This window comes from Taudactylus pleione, unplaced genomic scaffold (assembly GCF_031769625.1).
Source record: "Taudactylus pleione unplaced genomic scaffold, aTauple2 ptg001811l, whole genome shotgun sequence".
In the NCBI taxonomy this organism is placed as follows: domain Eukaryota; kingdom Metazoa; phylum Chordata; class Amphibia; order Anura; family Myobatrachidae; genus Taudactylus; species Taudactylus pleione.
In genome coordinates, this window is record NW_028286208.1 from 24,448 (window position 1) to 45,770 (window position 21,323).

The following is a 21,323-nucleotide window of genomic DNA, read 5'->3' on the forward strand; positions in this document are numbered from 1 at the left end:
ATGACATAACGGCGGCCTACAGCATCTGCTGTCATACATGCCCAGATCATAACACTTGTAGGATGGTGTCAGTGTGCCATCTATGCCATAAAGGCGGCCTACAGCATCTGCTGTCATACATGCCCAGAGCATAACACTTGTAGGATGGTATCAGTGTGCCATCTATGACATAAAGGCGGCCTACAGCATCTGCTGTCATACATGCCCAGATCATAACACTTGTAGGATGGTATCAGTGTGCCATCTATGACATAAAGGCGGCCTACAGCATCTGCTGTCATACATGCCCAGAGCATAACACTTGTAGGATGGTGTCAGTGTGCCATCTATGACATAACAGCGGCCTACAGCATCTGCTGTCATACATGCCCAGAGCATAACACTTGTAGGATGGTGTCAGTGTGCCATCTATGACATAAAGGCGGCCTACAGCATCTGCTGTCATACATGCCCAGATCATAACTCTTGTAGGATGGTATCAGTGTGCCATCTATGACATAACGGCGGCCTACAGCATCTGCTGTCATACATGCCCAGATCATAACACTTGTAGGATGGTATCAGTGTGCCATGTATGACATAAAGGCGGCCTACAGCATTGCTGTCATACATGCCCAGATCATAACACTTGTAGGATGGTATCAGTGTGCCATCTATGACATAACGGCGGCCTACAGCATCTGCTGTCATACATGCCTAGATCATAACACTTGTAGGATGGTATCAGTGTGCCATCTATGACATAACGGCGGCCTACAGCATCTGCTGTCATACATGCCCAGATCATAACACTTGTAGGATTCTTTGTTGTCGCTTGAATAAAAACTGGATGTACCTCTTCCCCGATGCGACATCTCGCACATTTTTTCCCATCGCTACCAAATATCGATATCTTAGTTTCGTCACTCCATATCACGTGTTTCCACTGACCTTCTGTCCATGCAATGTGTTCTTTTGCCCACTATATTAGTTTCTGCCGCTGCTTTTTATTCAGCAATGGCTTTTTTCGGGGAATCCTACCTTTTAGGCAAACCTCCGTTAGTCTTCTCCGTTCCGTTCTTGCACTGACAAACACACCAGTTGCACTCAGTTTACTGCTAATGGCCACAGATGACGTCAATCTGTCCCTGACGCAAATTCGTTTTATTCTCTTATCATCAGCAGCTGTTGTGCACTTTTTCCGGCCTTTTCCTTCTTTGTTTTGTATAGATTGTGTTTCCTGATAGCGTAAACAAAACTTTCGTACTCCTGATGTTGTCACTTTCCCACCAACTTCTCTCGCTATCGCTGCATACGAAAGACCATTTTCACTTAACAGCACAATCCTGGATCACGTCGCTGTGCTGCGGTCTTGAAAAATAAAGGATACCCAACGAAATACTGATAGGACAGTAACATCACAAGAACACAGGGATTTTCACCCTAAGTGTTGTTTTCATGGCATAATTTCCCTTGTAATGCAAATATTTGACCTCTGATTATTGTTTTGAATTCTGCATTAAATTTCCTTTCATTTGATATATGAATCATTGCACTGTGTGAAGTGTAACAGTTTTTATAAGCATTTGAAGTTGATAAATATTCAAATTTCAAAATGTGTCTGCAATTTCGGCCACCAGTGTATATTACTAGTGGACTATTAATTATCGGGGAACTAAAACAGCAACACTAAACAAACTTCAGGGTTCGCAACTGTCTCTATGTGACCCTACACTCACAGTACAGAGTAAGTCTACGTTTGTAATTACCGGTTAAATCCAAATATTCCGAAATACAGAATTTTTTTTAGCATGACTGAGAAAATAAAACCTTTGTTTTTTGATGGTTAGATGTACACAAACTTTGTTTAAGGCACAAAATTATTAAAATATTTTATGTAATGACCTGCAGGCTGTGTGTATATAAAACATAAAAGCATTCTGTGTTTAGATTTGGGTCCCATTCCCTAGATATCTCATTATGGTATGCCCATATTCCAAAATACCCCTGGTCCCAAGCATTTTGGATGTGGGAGACTCAACCTGTAACTGATTCAGAACACACATATACAAGTTCTGGCAGTGTGGCATAGCGTATAGCTACTGTTAGTTTGGGGAAGTGGAATCTAAGGAAGACAGGAAGAATTAGAGCCTCATTCTCCCTACAGTTACCTATAGATGGTTATTGCATAGTTGTCTAAATAACTCGGTAAGAGTCGATATCACCTGATAGAAGATAAGGTGTACACAACTACTCAGTATGTGTGATCTATTTGTATCTGTAGGTGGTAATAAAGTGAAGTTGTTAAGCTTTCTTGAAAATGAAAATTGTTACAAATGAAACCATAATATACGTATTTAATAAAAGCTGTCAGTCACCGAGATGGGGGGTTTGGGATCCTCTGTCTGGTGAGTAGAAAAGAATCTCCATCAATCCTCTTACTGAGAGTAACTGGCCTAGTAGGTACGGTTTGATCAGAGATCTGTACACAGGGAAATAAAATGGGGATCTCTCTCTTGGTGGACCAATGCCAATTACCCCTGTGGCATGAAGAGTCATCATTGGTCCAGCAACAAGTCCCAGCATGCCTCCAGCAGTCATGGAGCAATATGTCCCAGCATGCCTCCAGCAGTCATGGAGCAACAAGTCCCAGCACGCCTCCAGCAGTCATGGAGCTATATGTCCCAGCATGCCTCCAGCAGTCATGGAGCAATATGTCCCAGCATGGAGCAATATGTCCCAGCACGCCTCCAGCAGTCATGGAGCTATATGTCCCAGCATGCCTCCAGCAGTCATGGAGCAATATGTCCCAGCATGGAGCAATATGTCCCAGCACGCCTCCAGCAGTCATGGAGCTATATGTCTCAGCATGCCTCCAGCAGTCATGGAGCAATATGTCCCAGCATGGAGCAATATGTCCCAGCACGCCTCCAGCAGTCATGGAGCTATATGTCCCAGCATGCCTCCAGCAGTCATGGAGCTATATGTCCCAGCATGCCTCCAGCAGTCATGGAGCAATATGTCCCAGCACGCCTCCAGCAGTCATGAAGCAACAAGTCCCAGCACGCCTCCAGCAGTCATGGAGCAATATGTCCCAGCACGCCTCCAGCAGTCATGGAGCTATATGTCCCAGCACGCTTCCAGTAGTCATGGAGCAATATGTCCCAGCACGCCTCCAGCAGTCATGGAGCTATATGTCCCAGCATGGAGCAATATGTCCCAGCATGCCTCCAGCAGTCATGGAGCAATATGTCCCAGCATGCCTCCAGCAGTCATGGAGCTATATGTCCCAGTACACCTCCAGCAGCCATGGAGCTATATGTCCCAGCATGGAGCAATATGTCCCAGCATGCCTCCAGCAGTCATGGAGCTATATGTCCCAGGACGCCTCCAGCACTCATGGAGCTAGATGTCCCAGCACGCCTCCAGCAGTCATGGAGCAACAAGTCCCAGCACGCCTCCAGCAGTCATGGAGCAATATGTCCCAGCACGCCTCCAGCAGTCATGGAGCTATATGTCCCAGCATGCCTCCAGCAGTCATGGAGCTAGATGTCCCAGCACGCCTCCAGCAGTCATGGAGCAACAAGTCCCAGCACGCCTCCAGCAGTCATGGAGCAATATGTCCCAGCACGCCTCCAGCAGTCATGGAGCTATATGTCCCAGCATGCCTCCAGCAGTCATGGAGCTAGATGTCCCAGCATGCCTCCAGCAGTCATGGAGCAATATGTCCCAGCACGCCTCCAGCAATCATGGAGCAATATGTCCCAGCACGCCTCCAGCAGTCATGGAGCTAGATGTCCCAGCACGCCTCCTGCAGCCATGGAGCTAGATGTCCCAGCACGCCTCCTGCAGCAATGGAGCTATATGTCCCAGCACGCCTCCTGCAGCCATGGAGCTATATGTCCCAGCACGCCTCCAGCAGCCATGGAGCTATATGTCCCAGCACGCCTCCAGCAGTCATGGAGCTATACGTCCCAGCATGCCGTTGTAGCTTGCGGTGTGATCTGCCAATCTCTGACCTCTAATCCCGGGACACCTCCCCATTGCTTGGTATGGACATTAGGATGTACAGTTCTTCCTGAGGTGTTTGTTATAAATCAGCGACGTAGTTTGTGTATCTTATGGACATTCCTCACATTTCAGGCTGAAATAATATTTACTATAAAAGAAAAGCGGACACAGCTCCATACACCGCGCTCCATGTGGGGGATGGTCAGCAGAGAATAGTAATAGCACTTTATAGTGAGGGTTATCATGTCTCACCATGTGTATTCTCCTCTAACCCCACAAACCTGCAGATGGTCATATATATGTACATTCAGTATGGGTGTGTGTGCTGGGTGTACACCATGTGCTGTGTGCTGTGTGTACACCATGTGCTGTGTGCTGTGTGTACACCATGTGCTGTGTGCTGTGTGTACACCATGTGCTGTGTGCTGGGTGTACACCATGTGCTGTGTGCTGGGTGTACACCATGTGCTGTGTGTACACCATGTGCTGCGTGCTGTGTGTACACAATGTGCTGGGTGCTGGGTGTGCACCATGTGCTGTGTGCTGTGTGTACACCATGTGCTGTGTGCTGGGTGTGCACCATGTGCTATGTGCTGGGTGTGTGTGCTGGGTGTGTACCATGTGCTGTGTGTACACCATGTGCTGTGTGCTACGTGTGTGTGCTGGGTGTACACCATGTGCTGGGTGTGTGTACACCATGTGCTGTGTGTACACCATGTGCTGTGTGCACACCATGTGCTGTGTGCTGGGTGTGTGTGCTGTGTGTACACCATGTGCTGTGTGCTGGGTGTGTGTGCTGGGTGTGCACCATGTGCTGTGTGCTGGGTGTGCACCATGTGCTGTGTGCTGGGTGTGTGTGCTGGGTGTGTACCATGTGCTGTGTGTACACCATGTGCTGTGTGCTACGTGTGTGTGCTGGGTGTACACCATGTGCTGGGTGTGTGTGCTGGGTGTGTGTACACCATGTGCTGTGTGTACACCATGTGCTGTGTGTACACCATGTGCTGTGTGCTGGGTGTGCACCATGTGCTGTGTGCTGGGTGTGCACCATGTGCTGTGTGCTGGGTGTGTGTGCTGGATGTGCACCATGTGCTGTGTGTACACCATGTGCTGTGTGCTGGGTGTGTGTGCTGGGTGTACACCATGTGCTGGGTGTGTGTGCTGGGTGTGTGTGCTGTGTGTATACCATGTGCTGTGTGCTGTGTGTACACCATGTGCTGTGTGCTGTGTGTACACCATGTGCTGTGTGCGGTGTGCTGGGTGTGTGTGCTGTGTGCACACCATGTGCTGTGTGCTGGGTGTACACCATGTGCTGTGTGTACACCATGTGCTGTGTGCTGTGTGTACACCATGTGCTGGGTGTGTGTGTGCTGGGTGTGCACCATGTGCTGTGTGTACACCATGTGCTGTGTGCTGTGTGTACACCATGTGCTGTGTGCTGGGTGTGTGTGCTGGGTGTACACCATGTGCTGTGTGCTGGGTGTGTGTGCTGGGTGTGTACCATGTGCTGTGTGTACACCATGTGCTGTGTGCTACGTGTGTGTGCTGGGTGTACACCATGTGCTGGGTGTGTGTACACCATGTGCTGTGTGCTGTGTGTACACCATGTGCTGTGTGCTGGGTGTGCACCATGTGCTGTGTGCTGTGTGTACACCATGTGCTGTGTGCTGGGTGTGCACCATGTGCTTTGTGCTGGGTGTGCACCATGTGCTTTGTGCTGGGTGTACACCATGTGCTGTGTGTACACCATGTGCTGTGTGCTGGGTGTGTGTGCTGGGTGTGCACCATGTGCTGTGTGTACACCATGTGCTGTGTGCTACGTGTGTGTGCTGGGTGTACACCATGTGCTGGGTGTGTGTGCTGGGTGTGTGTACACCATGTGCTGTGTGCTGTGTGTACACCATGTGCTGTGTGCTGGGTGTGTGTGTGCTGGGTGTGCACCATGTGCTGTGTGCTGGGTGTGTGTGCTGGGTGTACACCATGTGCTGTGTGCTGGGTGTGTGTGCTGGGTGTGTACCATGTGCTGTGTGTACACCATGTGCTGTGTGCTGTGTGTACACCATGTGCTGTGTGCTGGGTGTGTGTGTGCTGGGTGTGCACCATGTGCTGTGTGCTGGGTGTGTGTGCTGTGTGTACACCATGTGCTGTGTGCTGGGTGTGTGTGCTGGGTGTACACCATGTGCTGTGTGCTGGGTGTGTGTGCTGGGTGTACACCATGTGCTGTGTGCTGGGTGTGTGTGCTGGGTGTGTACCATGTGCTGGGTGTACACCATGTGCTGTGTGCTACGTGTGTGTGCTGGGTGTGTGTGCTGGGTGTGTGTACACCATGTGCTGTGAGCTGTGTGTACACCATGTGCTGTGTGCTGGGTGTGTGTGTGCTGGGTGTGCACCATGTGCTGTGTGTACACCATGTGCTGTGTGCTGTGAGTACACCATGTGCTGTGTGCTGGGTGTGTGTGTGCTGGGTGTGCACCATGTGCTGTGTGCTGGGTGTGCACCATGTGCTGTGTGCTGTGTGTACACCATGTGTTGTGTGCTGTGTGTACACCATGTGCTGTGTGCTGGGTGTGTGTGCTGGGTGTGCACCATGTGCTGTGTGCTGGGTGTGCACCATGTGCTGTGTGCTGGGTGTGTGTGCTGGGTGTGTACCATGTGCTGTGTGTACACCATGTGCTGTGTGCTGGGTGTGTGTGCTGGGTGTACACCATGTGCTGGGTGTGTGTGCTGGGTGTGTGTGCTGTGTGTACACCATGTGCTGTGTGCTGTGTGTACACCATGTGCTGTGTGCTGTGTGTACACCATGTGCTGTGTGCAGTGTGCTGGGTGTGTGCGCTGTGTGCTGGGTGTCCACCATCTGCTGTGTGCTGGGTGTACACCATGTGCTGTGTGTACACCATGTGCTGGGTGTGTGTGTGCTGGGTGTGCACCATGTGCTGTGTGTACACCATGTGCTGTGTGCTGGGTGTGTGTGCTGGGTGTGTACCATGTGCTGTGTGTACACCATGTGCTGTGTGCTGGGTGTGTGTGCTGGGTGTACACCATGTGCTGGGTGTGTGTACACCATGTGCTGTGTGCTGTGTGTACACCATGTGATGTGTGCTGGGTGTGTGTGTGCTGGGTGTGCACCATGTGCTGTGTGCTGTGTGTACACCATGTGCTGTGTGCTGTGTGTACACCATGTGCTGTGTGCTGGGTGTGTGTGCTGGGTGTGTGTGTGCTGGGTGTGCACCATGTGCTGTGTGCTGGGTGTGCACCATGTGCTTTGTGCTGGGTGTGCACCATGTGTTGTGTGCTGGGTGTACACCATGTGCTGTGTGCTGGGTGTGTGTGCTGTGGTTACACCATGTGCTGTGTGCTGGGTGTACACCATGTGCTGTGTGCTGGGTGTACACCATGTGCTGTGTGCTGGGTGTGTGTGCTGTGTGTACACCATGTGCTGTGTGTGTGTGCTGGGTGTACACCATGTGCTGGGTGTGTGTGCTGGGTGTGTGTGCTGTGTGTACACCATGTGCTGTGTGCTGTGTGTACACCATGTGCTGTGTGCGGTGTGCTGGGGGTGTGCGCTGTGTGCTGGGTGTACACCATGTGCTGTGTGCTGGGTGTACACCATGTGCTGTGTGTACACCATGTGCTGTGTGCTGTGTGTACACCATGTGCTGGGTGTGTGTGTGCTGGGTGTGCACCATGTGCTGTGTGTACACCATGTGCTGTGTGCTGGGTGTGTGTGCTGGGTGTACACCATGTGCTGTGTGCTGTGTGTACACCATGTGCTGTGTGCTGGGTGTGTGTGCTGGGTGTGTATCATGTGCTGTGTGTACACCATGTGCTGTGTGCTGGGTGTGTGTGCTGGGTGTACACCATGTGCTGGGTGTGTGTGCTGGGTGTGTGTACACCATGTGCTGTGTGTACACCTTGTGATGTGTGCTGGGTGTGTGTGTGCTGGGTGTGCACCATGTGCTGTGTGCTGTGTGTACACCATGTGCTGTGTGCTGGGTGTGTGTGTGCTGGGTGTGCACCATGTGCTGTGTGCTGGGTGTGCACCATGTGCTTTGTGCTGGGTGTGAACCATGTGTTGTGTGCTGGGTGTACACCATGTGCTGTGTGCTGTGTGTACACCATGTGCTGTGTGCTGGGTGTGTGTGCTGTGTGTACACCATGTGCTGTGTGTACACCGTGTGCTGTGTGCTGGGTGTGTGTGTGCTGGGTGTGCACCATGTGCTGTGTGCTGGGTGTGTGTGCTGTGTGTACACCATGTGCTGTGTGTACACCATGTGCACCATGTGCTGGGTGTGTGTGCTGTGTGGTCACCAAGTGCTGGGTGTGTGTGCTGGGTGTGTGTGCTGGGTGTGCACCATGTGCTGTGTGCGGTGTGTGTGCTGTGTGTACACCATGTGCTGGGTGTTGGGTGTGCACCATGTGCTGTGTGCTGGGTGTGTGTGCTGTGTGTGCACCATGTGCTGTGTGTATGTGCTGTGTGTGTGCGCTGTGTGCTGGGTGTGCACCATGTGCTGTGTGTACACCATGTGTTGTGTGCTGGGTGTGTGTGCTGTGTGCTGGGTGTGCACCATGTGCTGTGTGCTGGGTGTGTGTGCTGTGTGTGCACCATGTGCTGTGTGTATGTGCTGTGTGTGTGTGCTGTGTGCTGGGTGTGTGTGCTGTGTGCTGGGTGTGTGCGCTGTGTGCTGGGTGTGCACCATGTGCTGTGTGCTGGGTGTGCACCATGTGCTGTGTGCTGGGTGTGCACCATGTGCTGTGTGCTGTGTGTGCACCATGTGCTGGGTGTGTGCTGTGTGTGTGTGTGTGTGCTGGGTGTACAACATGTGCTGTGTGTGTGTGCTGTGTGTACACCATGTGCTGTGTGTGTGTGCTGTGTGTCTGCACCTCTGGGAATGACCCGGTTGTTGTAGACAGCACAGATAATACACGGAACCCTCACTACAACCAGAGACGCAGACAGGACTTATACCGGCACCGAATGCCGCTGATCATGTCACCTGTGACCACTGAAATAATACTTAGCCACTGGTTACCTTTTCTCCTTTGGGGCCTGGTGGTCCGGGGGGTCCTGTCTGACCTGGATGACCCTGAAAACAAAAGCAATACATGATTAGAATGACGTTACCACACAAATATATACATATATCAGTCACCACACCGACTAAAGCACTAATAAAGGCATGATATATATGACAGTCTGTACAATGCTAGAAAACTATGCCCAGTAATACTGTGTATCTGATATAACTGATTATGGGCATGATTCATTACCGATCGCAACTGCAATTACGCAATGCAATCTACCGATTGTTGCATTATGCGCATGCAGCGCAGTGCACGAAGACTCCATTGCGACTGGGACTGCGATTGCAGTGACTACGCAGACCCATCGCAGAGTGATTAACAGGAAGTACCGTTCGGGGGTGGCAACGGGGGGTGGTCGGCAAAACGCAGGCGTGCCAGTGCATTTCAACGCCTTTGCAGGGGCGTGCAAAAATGAGACACTACGATACCCTACATAGCTTGCGTGTGATGAGGTTAGTAATTCCTGAGTAAGGTCAGAGCCTGTATAAGTGTGTGTGAGGATGTGATGGTACTCCATGTTACTGATGGTCTCTCAGTCTTGTGTAATCACTGCGTGTGATGAGGTTAGTAATTCCTGAGTAAGGTCAGAGCCTGTGTAAGTGTGTATGTGGCTGTGAAGGTACTCCATGTTACTGATGGTGTCTCAGTCTTGTGTAATCACTGTGTGTGATGAGGATAGTAATTCCTGAGAAAGGTCACAGCCTGTGTAAGTGTGTGTGAGGCTGTGATGGTACTCCATGTTACTGATGGTATCTCAGTCTTGTGTAATCACTGTGTGTGATGAGGTTAGTAATTCCTGAGTAAGGTCAGAGCCTGTGTAAGTGTGTGTGAGGATGTGATGGTACTCCATGTTACTGATGGTATCTCAGTCTTGTGTAATCACTGTGTGTGATGAGGTTAGTAATTCCTGAGTAAGGTCAGAGCCTGTGTAAGTGTGTGTGAGGATGTGATGGTACTCCATGTTACTGATGTTCTCTCAGTCTTGTGTAATCACTGCGTGTGATGAGGTTAGTAATTCCTGAGTAAGGTCAGAGCCTGTGTAAGTGTGTGAGGCTGTGATGGTACTCCATGTTACTGATGGTGTCTCAGTCTTGTGTAATCACTGTGTGTGATGAGGTTAGTAATTCCTGAGTAAGGTCAGAGCCTGTGTAAGTGTGTGTGAGGCTGTGATGGTACTCCATGTTACTGATGGTTTCTCAGTCTTGTGTAATCACTGTGTGTGATGAGGTTAGTAATTCCTGAGTAAGGTCAGAGCCTATGTAAGTGTGTGTGAGGCTGTGATGGTACTCCATGTTACTGATGGTATCTCAGTCTTGTGTAGTCAGTGTGTGTGATGAGGTTAGTAATTCCTGAGTAAGGTCAGAGCCTGTGTAAGTGTGTATGAGGCTGTGATGGTACTCCATGTTACTGATGGTGTCTCAGTCTTGTGTAATCACTGTGTGTGATGAGGTTAGTAATTCCTGAGTAAGGTCAGAGCCTGTGTAAGTGTGTGTGAGGCTGTGATGGTACTCCATGTTACTGATGGTTTCTCAGTCTTGTGTAATCACTGTGTGTGATGAGGTTAGTAATTCCTGAGTAAGGTCAGAGCCTGTGTAAGTGTGTGTGAGGATGTGATGGTACTCCATGTTACTGATGGTGTCTCAGTCTTGTGTAATCACTGTGTGTGATGAGGTTAGTAATTCCTGAGTAAGGTCAGAGCCTGTGTAAGTGTGTGTGCGGCTGTGATGGTACTCCATGTTACTGATGGTATCTCAGTCTTGTGTAATCACTGCGTGTGATGAGGTTAGTAATTCCTGAGAAAGGTCAGAGCCTGTGTAAGTGTGTGTGAGGATGTGATGGTACTTCATGTTACTGATGGTGTCTCAGTCTTGTGTAATCACTGTGTGTGATGAGGTTAATAATTACTGAGTAAGGTCAGAGCCTGTGTAAGTGTGAGTGAGGATGTGTTGGTACTCCATGTTACTGATGGTCTCTCAGTCTTGTGTAATCACTGTGTGTGATGAGGTTAGATATTCTTGAGTAAGGTAAGAGCCTGTGTAAGTGTGTGTGAGGCTGCGATGGTACTCCATGTTACTGATGGTGTCTCAGTCTAGTGTAATCACTGCGTGTGATGAGGTTAGTAATCCCTGAGTAAGGTCAGAGCCTCTGTAAGTGTGTGTGAGGCTGTGACGGTACTCCATGTTACTGATGGTTTCTCTGTCTTGTGTAATCACTGTGTGTGATGAGGTTAGTAATTCCTGAGTAAGGTCAGAGCCTGTGTAAGTGTGTGTGAGGATGTGATGGTACTCCATGTAACTGATGGTATCTCAGTCTTGTGTAATCACTGTGTGTGATGAGGTTAGTAATTCCTGAGTAAGGTCAGAGCCTGTGTAAGTGTGTGTGAGGCTGTGATGGTACTCCATGTTACTGATGGTGTCTCAGTCTTGTGTAGTCACTGTGTGTGATGAGGTTAGTAATTCCTGAGTAAGGTCAGAGCCTGTGTAAGTGTGTGTGAGGCTGTGATGGTACTCCATGTTACTGATGGTATCTCAGTCTTGTGTAATCACTGTGTGTGATGAGGTTAGTAATTCCTGAGTAAGGTCAGAGCCTGTGTAAGTGTGTGTGAGACTGTGATGGTACTCCATGTTACTGATGGTTTCTCAGTCTTGTGTAGTCACTGTGTGTGATGAGGTTAGTAATTCCTGAGTAAGGTCAGAGCCTGTGTAAGTGTGTGTGAGGCTGTGATGGTACTCCATGTTACTGATGGTTTCTCAGTCTTCTGCAATTACTGTGTGTGATGAGGTTAGTAATTCCTGAGTAAGGTCAGAGCCTGTGTAAGTGTGTGTGCGGCTGCGATGGTACTCCATGTTACTGATGGTATCTCAGTCTTGTGTAGTCACTGTGTGTGATGAGGTTAGTAATTCCTGAGTAAGGTCAGAGCCTGTGTAAGTGTGTGTGAGACTGTGATGGTACTCCATGTTACTGATGGTTTCTCAGTCTTGTGTAATCACTCTGTGTGATGAGGTTAATATTTACTGAGTAAGGTCAGAGCCTGTGTAAGTGTGAGTGAGGATGTGTTGGTACTCCATGTTACTGATGGTCTCTCAGTCTTGTGTAATCACTGTGTGTGATGAGGTTAGTAATTCCTGAGTAAGGTCAGAGCCTGTGTAAGTGTGAGTGAGGCTGTGATGGTACTCCATGTTACTGATGGTGTATCAGTCTTGTGTAGTCAGTGTGTGATGAGGTTAGTAATTCCTGAGTAAGGTCAGAGCCTGTATAAGTGTGTGTGAGGATGTGATGGTACTCCATCTTACTGATGGTGTCTCAGTCTTGTGTAATCACTGTGTGTGATGAGGTTTGTAATTCCTGAGTAAGGTCAGAGCCTGTGTAAGTGTGTGTGAGGATGTGATGGTACTCCATGTTACTGATTGTCTCTCAGTCTTGTGTAATCACTGTGCGTGATGAGGTTAGTAATTCCTGAGTAAGGTCAGAGCCTGTGTAAGTGTGTATGTGGCTGTGATGGTACTCCATGTTACTGATGGTATCTCAGTCTTGTGTAATCACTGTGTGTGATGAGGTTAGTAATTCCTGAGTAAGGTCAGAGCCTGTGTAAGTGTGTGTGAGGCTGTGACAGTACTCCATGTTACTGATGGTGTATCAGTCTTGTGTAGTCAGTGTGTGATGAGGTTAGTAATTCCTGAGTAAGGTCAGAGCTATGAAAGTGTGTGTGAGGCTGTGATGGTACTCCATGTTACTGATGGTATCTCAGTCTTGTGTAATCACTGCGTGTGATGAGGTTAGTAATTCCTGAGAAAGGTCAGAGCCTGTGTAAGTGTGTGTGAGGATGTGATGGTACTCCATGTTACTGAAGTTCACTCAGTCTTGTGTAATCACTGCGTGTGATGAGGTTAGTAATTACTGAGTAAGGTCAGAGCCTGTGTAAGTGTGTGTTAGGCTGTGATGGTACTCCATGTTACTGATGGTTTCTCAGTCTTGTGTAATCACTGCGTGTGATGAGGTTAGTAATTCCTGAGAAAGGTCAGAGCCCGTGTAAGTGTGTGTGAGGATGTGATGGTACTCCATGTTACTGATGGTGTCTCAGTCTTGTGTAATCACTCTGTGTGATGAGGTTAATAATTACTGAGTAAGGTCAGAGCCTGTGTAAGTGTGAGTAAGGATGTGTTGGTACTCCATGTTACTGAAGTTCTCTCAGTCTTGTGTAATCACTGCGTGTGATGAGGTTAGTAATTACTGAGTAAGGTCAGAGCCTGTGTAAGTGTGTGTTAGGCTGTGATGGTACTCCATGTTACTGATGGTTTCTCAGTCTTGTGTAATCACTGCGTGTGATGAGGTTAGTAATTCCTGAGAAAGGTCAGAGCCTGTGTAAGTGTGTGTGAGGATGTGATGGTACTCCATGTTACTGAAGTTCTCTCAGTCTTGTGTAATCACTGCGTGTGATGAGGTTAGTAATTACTGAGTAAGGTCAGAGCCTGTGTAAGTGTGTGTTAGGCTGTGATGGTACTCCATGTTACTGATGGTTTCTCAGTCTTGTGTAATCACTGCGTGTGATGAAGTTAGTAATTCCTGAGAAAGGTCAGAGCCTGTGTAAGTGTGTGTGAGGCAGTGATGGTACTCCATGTTACTGATGGTTTCTCAGTCTTGTGTAATCACTGCGTGTGATGAAGTTAGTAATTCCTGAGAAAGGTCAGAGCCTGTATAAGTGTGTGTGAGGATGTGATGGTACTCCATGTTACTGATGGTGTCTCAGTCTTGTGTAATCACTCTGTGTGATGAGGTTAATAATTACTGAGTAAGGTCACAGCCTGTGTAAGTGTGTGTGAGGCTGTGACGGTACTCCATGTTACTGATGGTTTCTCTGTCTTGTGTAATCACTGTGTGTGATGAGGTTAGTAATTCCTGAGTAAGGTCAGAGCCTGTGTAAGTGTGTGCGAGGCTGTGATGGTACTCCATGTAACTGATGGTATCTCAGTCTTGTGTAATCACTGTGTGTGATGAGGTTAGTAATTCCTGAGTAAGGTCAGAGCCTGTGTAAGTGTGTGTGAGGCTGTGATGGTACTCCATGTTACTGATGGTTTCTCAGTCTTGTGTAGTCACCGTGTGTGATGAGGTTAGTAATTCCTGAGTAAGGTCAGAGCCTGTGTAAGTGTGTGTGAGGCTGTGATGGTACTCCATGTTACTGATGGTTTCTCAGTCTTCTGCAATTACTGTGTGTGATGAGGTTAGTAATTCCTGAGTAAGGTCAGAGCCTGTGTAAGTGTGTGTGCGGCTGCGATGGTACTCCATGTTACTGATGGTATCTCAGTCTTGTGTAGTCACTGTGTGTGATGAGGTTAGTAATTCCTGAGTAAGGTCAGAGCCTGTGTAAGTGTGTGTGAGGCTGTGATGGTACTCCATGTTACTGATGGTATCTCAGCCTTGTGTAATCACTGCGTGTGATGAGGTTAGTAATTCCTGAGTAAGGTCAGAGCCTGTGTAAGTGTGTGTGAGGATGTGATGGTACTCCATGTTACTGATGGTATCTCAGTCTTGTGTAATCACTGTGTGTGATGAGGTTAGTAATTCCTGAGTAAGGTCAGAGCCTGTGTAAGAGTGTGTGAGACTGTGATGGTACTCCATGTTACTGATGGTTTCTCAGTCTTGTGTAGTCACTGTGTGTGATGAGGTTAGTAATTCATGAGTAAGGTCAGAGCCCGTGTAAGTGTGTGTGAGGCTGTGATGGTACTCCATGTTACTGATGGTTTCTCAGTCTTGTGTAATCACTCTGTGTGATGAGGTTAATAATTACTGAGTAAGGTCAGAGCCTGTGTAAGTGTGAGTGAGGATGTGTTGGTACTCCATGTTACTGATGGTCTCTCAGTCTTGTGTAATCACTGCGTGTGATGAGGTTAGTAATTCCTGAGTAAGGTCAGAGCCTGTGTAAGTGTGTATGTGGCTGTGATGGTACTCCATGTTACTGATGGTGTATCAGTCTTGTGTAGTCAGTGTGTGATGAGGTTAGTAATTCCTGAGAAAGGTCAGAGCCTGTGTAAGTGTGTGTGAGGATGTGATGGTACTCCATGTTACTGATGGTGTCTCAGTCTTGTGTAATCACTCTGTGTGATGAGGTTAATAATTACTGAGTAAGGTCAGAGCCTGTGTAAGTGTGTGTGAGGATGTGATGGTACTCCATGTAACTGATGGTATCTCAGTCTTGTGTAATCACTGTGTGTGATGAGGTTAGTAATTCCTGAGTAAGGTCAGAGCCTGTGTAAGTGTGTGTGAGGATGTGATGGTACTCCATGTTACTGATGGTTTCCCAGTCTTGTGTAGTCAGTGTGTGATGAGGTTAGTAATTCCTGAGTAAGGTCAGAGCCTGTGTAAGTGTGTGTGAGACTGTGATGGTACTCCATGTTACTGATGGTTTCTCAGTCTTGTGTAGTCACTGTGTGTGATGAGGTTAGTAATTCCTGAGTAAGGTCAGAGCCTGTGTAAGTGTGTGTGAGGCTGTGATGGTACTCCATGTTACTGATGGTTTCTCAGTCTTGTGTAGTCACCGTGTGTGATGAGGTTAGTAATTCCTGAGTAAGGTCAGAGCCTGTGTAAGTGTGTGTGAGGCTGTGATGGTACTCCATGTTACTGATGGTTTCTCAGTCTTCTGCAATTACTGTGTGTGATGAGGTTAGTAATTCCTGAGTAAGGTCAGAGCCTGTGTAAGTGTGTGTGAGGATGTGATGGTACTCCATGTTACTGATGGTTTCTCAGTCTTGTGTAGTCAGTGTGTGATGAGGTTAGTAATTCCTGAGTAAGGTCAGAGCCTGTGTAAGTGTGTGTGAGGCTGTGATGGTACTCCATGTTACTGATGGTCTCTCAGTCTTGTGTAATCACTCTGTGTGTTGAGGTTAATAATTACTGAGTAAGGTCAGAGCCTGTGTAAGTGTGAGTGCGGATGTGTTGGTACTCCATGTTACTGATGGTCTCTCAGTCTTGTGTAATCACTGTGTGTGATGAGGTTAGTAATTCCTGAGAAAGGTCAGACCCTGTGTAAGTGTGTATGTGGCTGTGATGGTACTCCATGTTACTGATGGTCTCTCAGTCTTGTGTAATCACTGTGTGTGATGAGGTTAGTAATTCCTGAGTAAGGTCAGACCCTGTGTAAGTGTGTATGTGGCTGTGATGGTACTCCATGTTACTGAAGTTCTCTCAGTCTTGTGTAATAACTGTGTGTGATGAGGTTAGTAATTCCTGAGTAAGGTCAGAGCCTGTGTAAGTGTGTGTGAGGATGTGATGGTACTCCATGTTACTGATGGTGTCTCAGTCTTGTGTAGTCACTGTGTGTGATGAGGTTAGTAATTCTTGAGTAAGGTAAGAGCCTGTGTAAGTGTGTGTGAGGCTGCGATGGTACTCCATGTTACTGATGGTTTCTCAGTCTTGTGTAATCACTGCGTGTGATGAGGTTAGTAATCCCTGAGTAAGGTCAGAGCCTGTGTAAGTGTGTGTGAGGCTGTGACGGTACTGCATGTTACTGATGGTTTCTCTGTCTTGTGTAATCACTGTGTGTGATGAGGTTAGTAATTCCTGAGTAAGGTCAGAGCCTGTGTAAGTGTGTGTGAGGATGTGATGGTACTCCATGTAACTGATGGTATCTCAGTCTTGTGTAATCACTGTGTGTGATGAGGTTAGTAATTCCTGAGTAAGGTCAGAGCCTGTGTAAGTGTGTGTGAGACTGTGATGGTACTCCATGTTACTGATGGTTTCTCAGTCTTGTGTAGTCACTGTGTGTGATGAGGTTAGTAATTCCTGAGTAAGGTCAGAGCCTGTGTAAGTGTGTGTGAGGCTGTGATGGTACTCCATGTTACTGATGGTTTCTCAGTCTTCTGCAATTACTGTGTGTGATGAGGTTAGTAATTCCTGAGTAAGGTCAGAGCCTGTGTAAGTGTGTGTGCGGCTGCGATGATACTCCATGTTACTGATGGTATCTCAGTCTTGTGTAGTCACTGTGTGTGATGAGGTTAGTAATTCCTGAGTAAGGTCAGAGCCTGTGTAAGTGTGTGTGAGACTGTGATGGTACTCCATGTTACTGATGGTTTCTCAGTCTTGTGTAATCACTGTGTGTGATGAGGTTAGTAATTCCTGAGTAAGGTCAGAGCCTGTGTAAGTGTGTGTGAGGCTGTGATGGTACTCCATGTTACTGATGGTATCTCAGCCTTGTGTAATCACTGCGTGTGATGAGGTTAGTAATTCCTGAGTAAGGTCAGAGCCTGTGTAAGTGTGTGTGAGGATGTGATGGTACTCCATGTTACTGATGGTTTCTCAGTCTTCTGCAATTACTGTGTGTGATGAGGTTAGTAATTCGTGAGTAAGGTCAGAGCCTGTGTAAGTGTGTGTGAGGATGCGATGGTACTCCATGTTACTGATGGTCTCTCAGTCTTGTGTAATCACTGCGTGTGATGAGGTTAGTAATTCCTGAGTAAGGTCAGAGCCTGTATAAGTGTCTGTGAGGATGTGATGGTACTCCATGTTACTGATGGTGTCTCAGTCTTGTGTAATCACTGTGTGTGATGAGGTTAGTAATTCCTGAGTAAGGTCAGAGCCTGTGTAAGTGTGTGTGAGGATGTGATGGTACTCCATGTTACTGATGGTTTCCCAGTCTTGTGTAGTCAGTGTGTGATGAGGTTAGTAATTCCTGAGTAAGGTCAGAACCTGTGTAAGTGTGTGTGAGGCTGTGATGGTACTCCATGTTACTGATGGTCTCTCAGTCTTGTGTAATCACTGTGTGTGATGAGGTTAGTAATTCCTGAGTAAGGTCAGAGCCTGTGTAAGTGTGTGTGAGGCTGTGATTGTACTCCATGTTACTGATGGTCTCTCAGTCTTGTGTAATCACTGCGTGTGATGAGGTTAGTAATTCCTGAGTAAGGTCAGAGCCTGTGTAAGTGTGTGTGAGGCTGTGATGGTACTCCATGTTACTGATGGTATCTCAGCCTTGTGTAATCACTGCGTGTGATGAGGTTAGTAATTCCTGAGTAAGGTCAGAGCCTGTGTAAGTGTGTGTGAGGATGTGATGGTACTCCATGTTACTGATGGTTTCTCAGTCTTCTGCAATTACTGTGTGTGATGAGGTTAGTAATTCGTGAGTAAGGTCCGAGCCTGTGTAAGTGTGTGTGAGGATGCGATGGTACTCCATGTTACTGATGGTCTCTCAGTCTTGTGTAATCACTGCGTGTGATGAGGTTAGTAATTCCTGAGTAAGGTCAGAGCCTGTATAAGTGTCTGTGAGGATGTGATGGTACTCCATGTTACTGATGGTGTCTCAGTCTTGTGTAATCACTGTGTGTGATGAGGTTAGTAATTCCTGAGTAAGGTCAGAGCCTGTGTAAGTGTGTGTGAGGATGTGATGGTACTCCATGTTACTGATGGTATCCCAGTCTTGTGTAGTCACTGTGTGTGATGAGGTTAGTAATTCCTGAGTAAGGTCAGAGCCTGTGTAAGTGTGTGTGAGGCTGTGATGGTACTCCATGTTACCGATGGTTTTGCAGTCTTGCTTAGTATTACATATGTGTGTAAGGTAAGGGGGCGTCCTTACTGTATGTTAGGCTGCGTATGGCATTGCGATTGCAATCATTAGCATATCTTTGTAATGAAACTGCGTGCGGAATCACTATTGCATTCCTTGCTGAATCAAGCCCTATGGCCCTGATTCAGAGCCAGATGCTCTGAGAGAGCGCTCGCTCTGAATCAGGGCCGGTCTTTTTTTTTTTTTTTTTTTTTTAGAATGGCCCCCTGGCCGCTCGCATAGCTGTGGGTGACCACACACAGCTATAGCGAGCGGCCAGGAAGATGGTCGTGATCATCGCGACCATCGGGCTTGCGACGAGACCCTTGTGGTAGGGTCTCATTGCCGCAAGCCCCAGAGAGATTTTGGCTCTAACAGAGTTAGAATCTCTCCCACTGACATCACTAGTGGGGCCGGCCCCAAACGGTAGGCTTTCACATGGGAACGCCTCCGTTTGGGCAGCCACACCAAAGGGGGCGTGCTGTTACTCAACATCGACAGCACGCCCCCTTTGGTACGAGGCCCGGAGCGACGGATTGCCCGTCGCTATCTGGATCTCGCGCATGCGCATGACGGAGCCGGCTCCCTCGTGCGCATGCGCTTTGGGCCACCATCGACCCGGTTGCGAGCACTCAGTGCTTGCGACCGGGTCTGAATCAGGCCCTATATTCACTAGCTACTGTCTGATTAATCAGTATTTCACATTCACATCTATCTGCTTATAGGGCGCGATGCAGAGATTTATGCTGATTCAATCGCAGCTGCATTCTCTCACAGATCGCAGTTGCTGAAATATGCTAATGCATCCAAAGCACGGCCGGGCATAGGGACGCCCACTGCTACCTTATCATATCCGTCCGACGTCACGCAACACCGTAAATATCGGTACCATGGAAGTGTATCGGGCAGCCATGCTGCATATGCGGCACGTCGGACCAGCTGCAAACACAGAGAGCGCTAATGATGTGCAGGAGGTCGCAATGACTAATTTATGCGCGCCCATGAAACGACACTTAGATGTCAGAGACGCCTGCGTTCTTCTAACCACTCCCCTGTTACCGCCCCCAAACACTGTCATCACTTTGCCAATGGTTCCTCTATACCATCATAGTCACAAAATAATGGCTGCGCGTGTGCAGGGCGCCGTTCTCGCATGCGCATTAGCAAACAATTGCTTGTTCTGCGTAATGTCGCCATTTTGTCTGAATCAGGCCCACAATCCGCTCTGATATACTAACTAGAGCCTGATAATGGCAGTGACCGGAGGAGGAGGTCTTCCTTGCGGCTGCGTCACGCCATGTTTCCCGTGCGTGTTACCTCTACAGTGTATTGTATTGGGAAATAGGGGACACATGAAAAGTGCACGGATAACATGTTAGAGACACATGGCTAAAACACATCTAGAGCACGTTAGCTTTCATGTGTGCGGCCCATTGTCCCAGCGCATATATGTCACATGTATGAAGCTAAAGCCTGTGTGATTGGCAGCTGGTTTCCCCGGTTACAGAGCACATGACGCAATAAGTATACGCTGTGCTTTGTACATTATTGGCAATGTCAGACTGCGTGTTGCTGCACGCTGTTACTGGTATAATGTACAATGTACAGTATGAGCAATGTAGGACGCCATTGTCAGCGTTCACATACTGTCCCCAAGGCACATCAACAGCACTGCCGGTAATTTATCTGCCCCCAATGGTGCGTCCTGGTCGTATCGCATTGTTACTTAGACGCATATTCAGCAAAGAAAGACACAAAAAAGAGGCACGGTGCTCGCAGAGTCTCACGGGACCTGGCGCACCTAGAGGGAACTGCAGTGAGGACACATCTGTACAGGAAACATATATCTGAGCAACTTATTCATATAACAATCTCATGTTACTAGAGCCTAGCACTGGTACATACATACATCTATACATACATACATACATACAGTACATACATACATCTATACATACATACATACAGTACATACATACATCTATACATACATACATACAGTACATACATACATCTATACATACAGTACATACATACATCTATACATACCATACACACACATATACCATACATACAGTACATATATACATCTATACATACATACATACATACAGTACATAAATACATCTATACATACCATACATAAATCTATACATACCATACACACACAAGCACACATATATACCATACATACAGTACATACATACATCTATACATACATACATACATACAGTACATACATACATCTATACATACATACATACATACAGTACATACATACATCTATACATACATACAGTACATACATACATCTATACATACCATACACACACATATACCATACATACATCTATACATACCATACACACACATATACCATACATACATACATCTATACATACCATACATACATACCATACATACATCTATACATACCATACATACATACACATACCATACATACCATACATACATCTATACATACCATACACACACATATACCATACATACATACATCTATACATACCCATACATACATCTATACATACATCTATACATACCATACATACATACCCATACATACATACCCATACATACATCTATACATACATCTATACATACCATACATCCATACACCCAAATATACCATACATACATCCATCTATACATACATACACCCAAATATACCATACATACATACATCTATACATACCATACATAC

General features: G+C 47.4%; 1 protein-coding gene across 1 annotated transcript in view; it reads right to left on the reverse strand.

Annotated features, from left to right (window-relative positions):
• LOC148436330 (uncharacterized) overlaps nucleotides 1-21,323 on the reverse strand; it is a gene marked incomplete at both ends in the record, with an annotated part of 94,754 nt that overhangs the window by 8,236 nt on the left and 65,195 nt on the right. Inside the window, one exon of the mRNA XM_088465039.1 lies at nucleotides 9,021-9,074. Within this exon, the coding sequence (XP_088321165.1) occupies nucleotides 9,021-9,074 (54 nt within the window). The remainder of the gene's footprint in view (nucleotides 1-9,020; nucleotides 9,075-21,323) is intronic.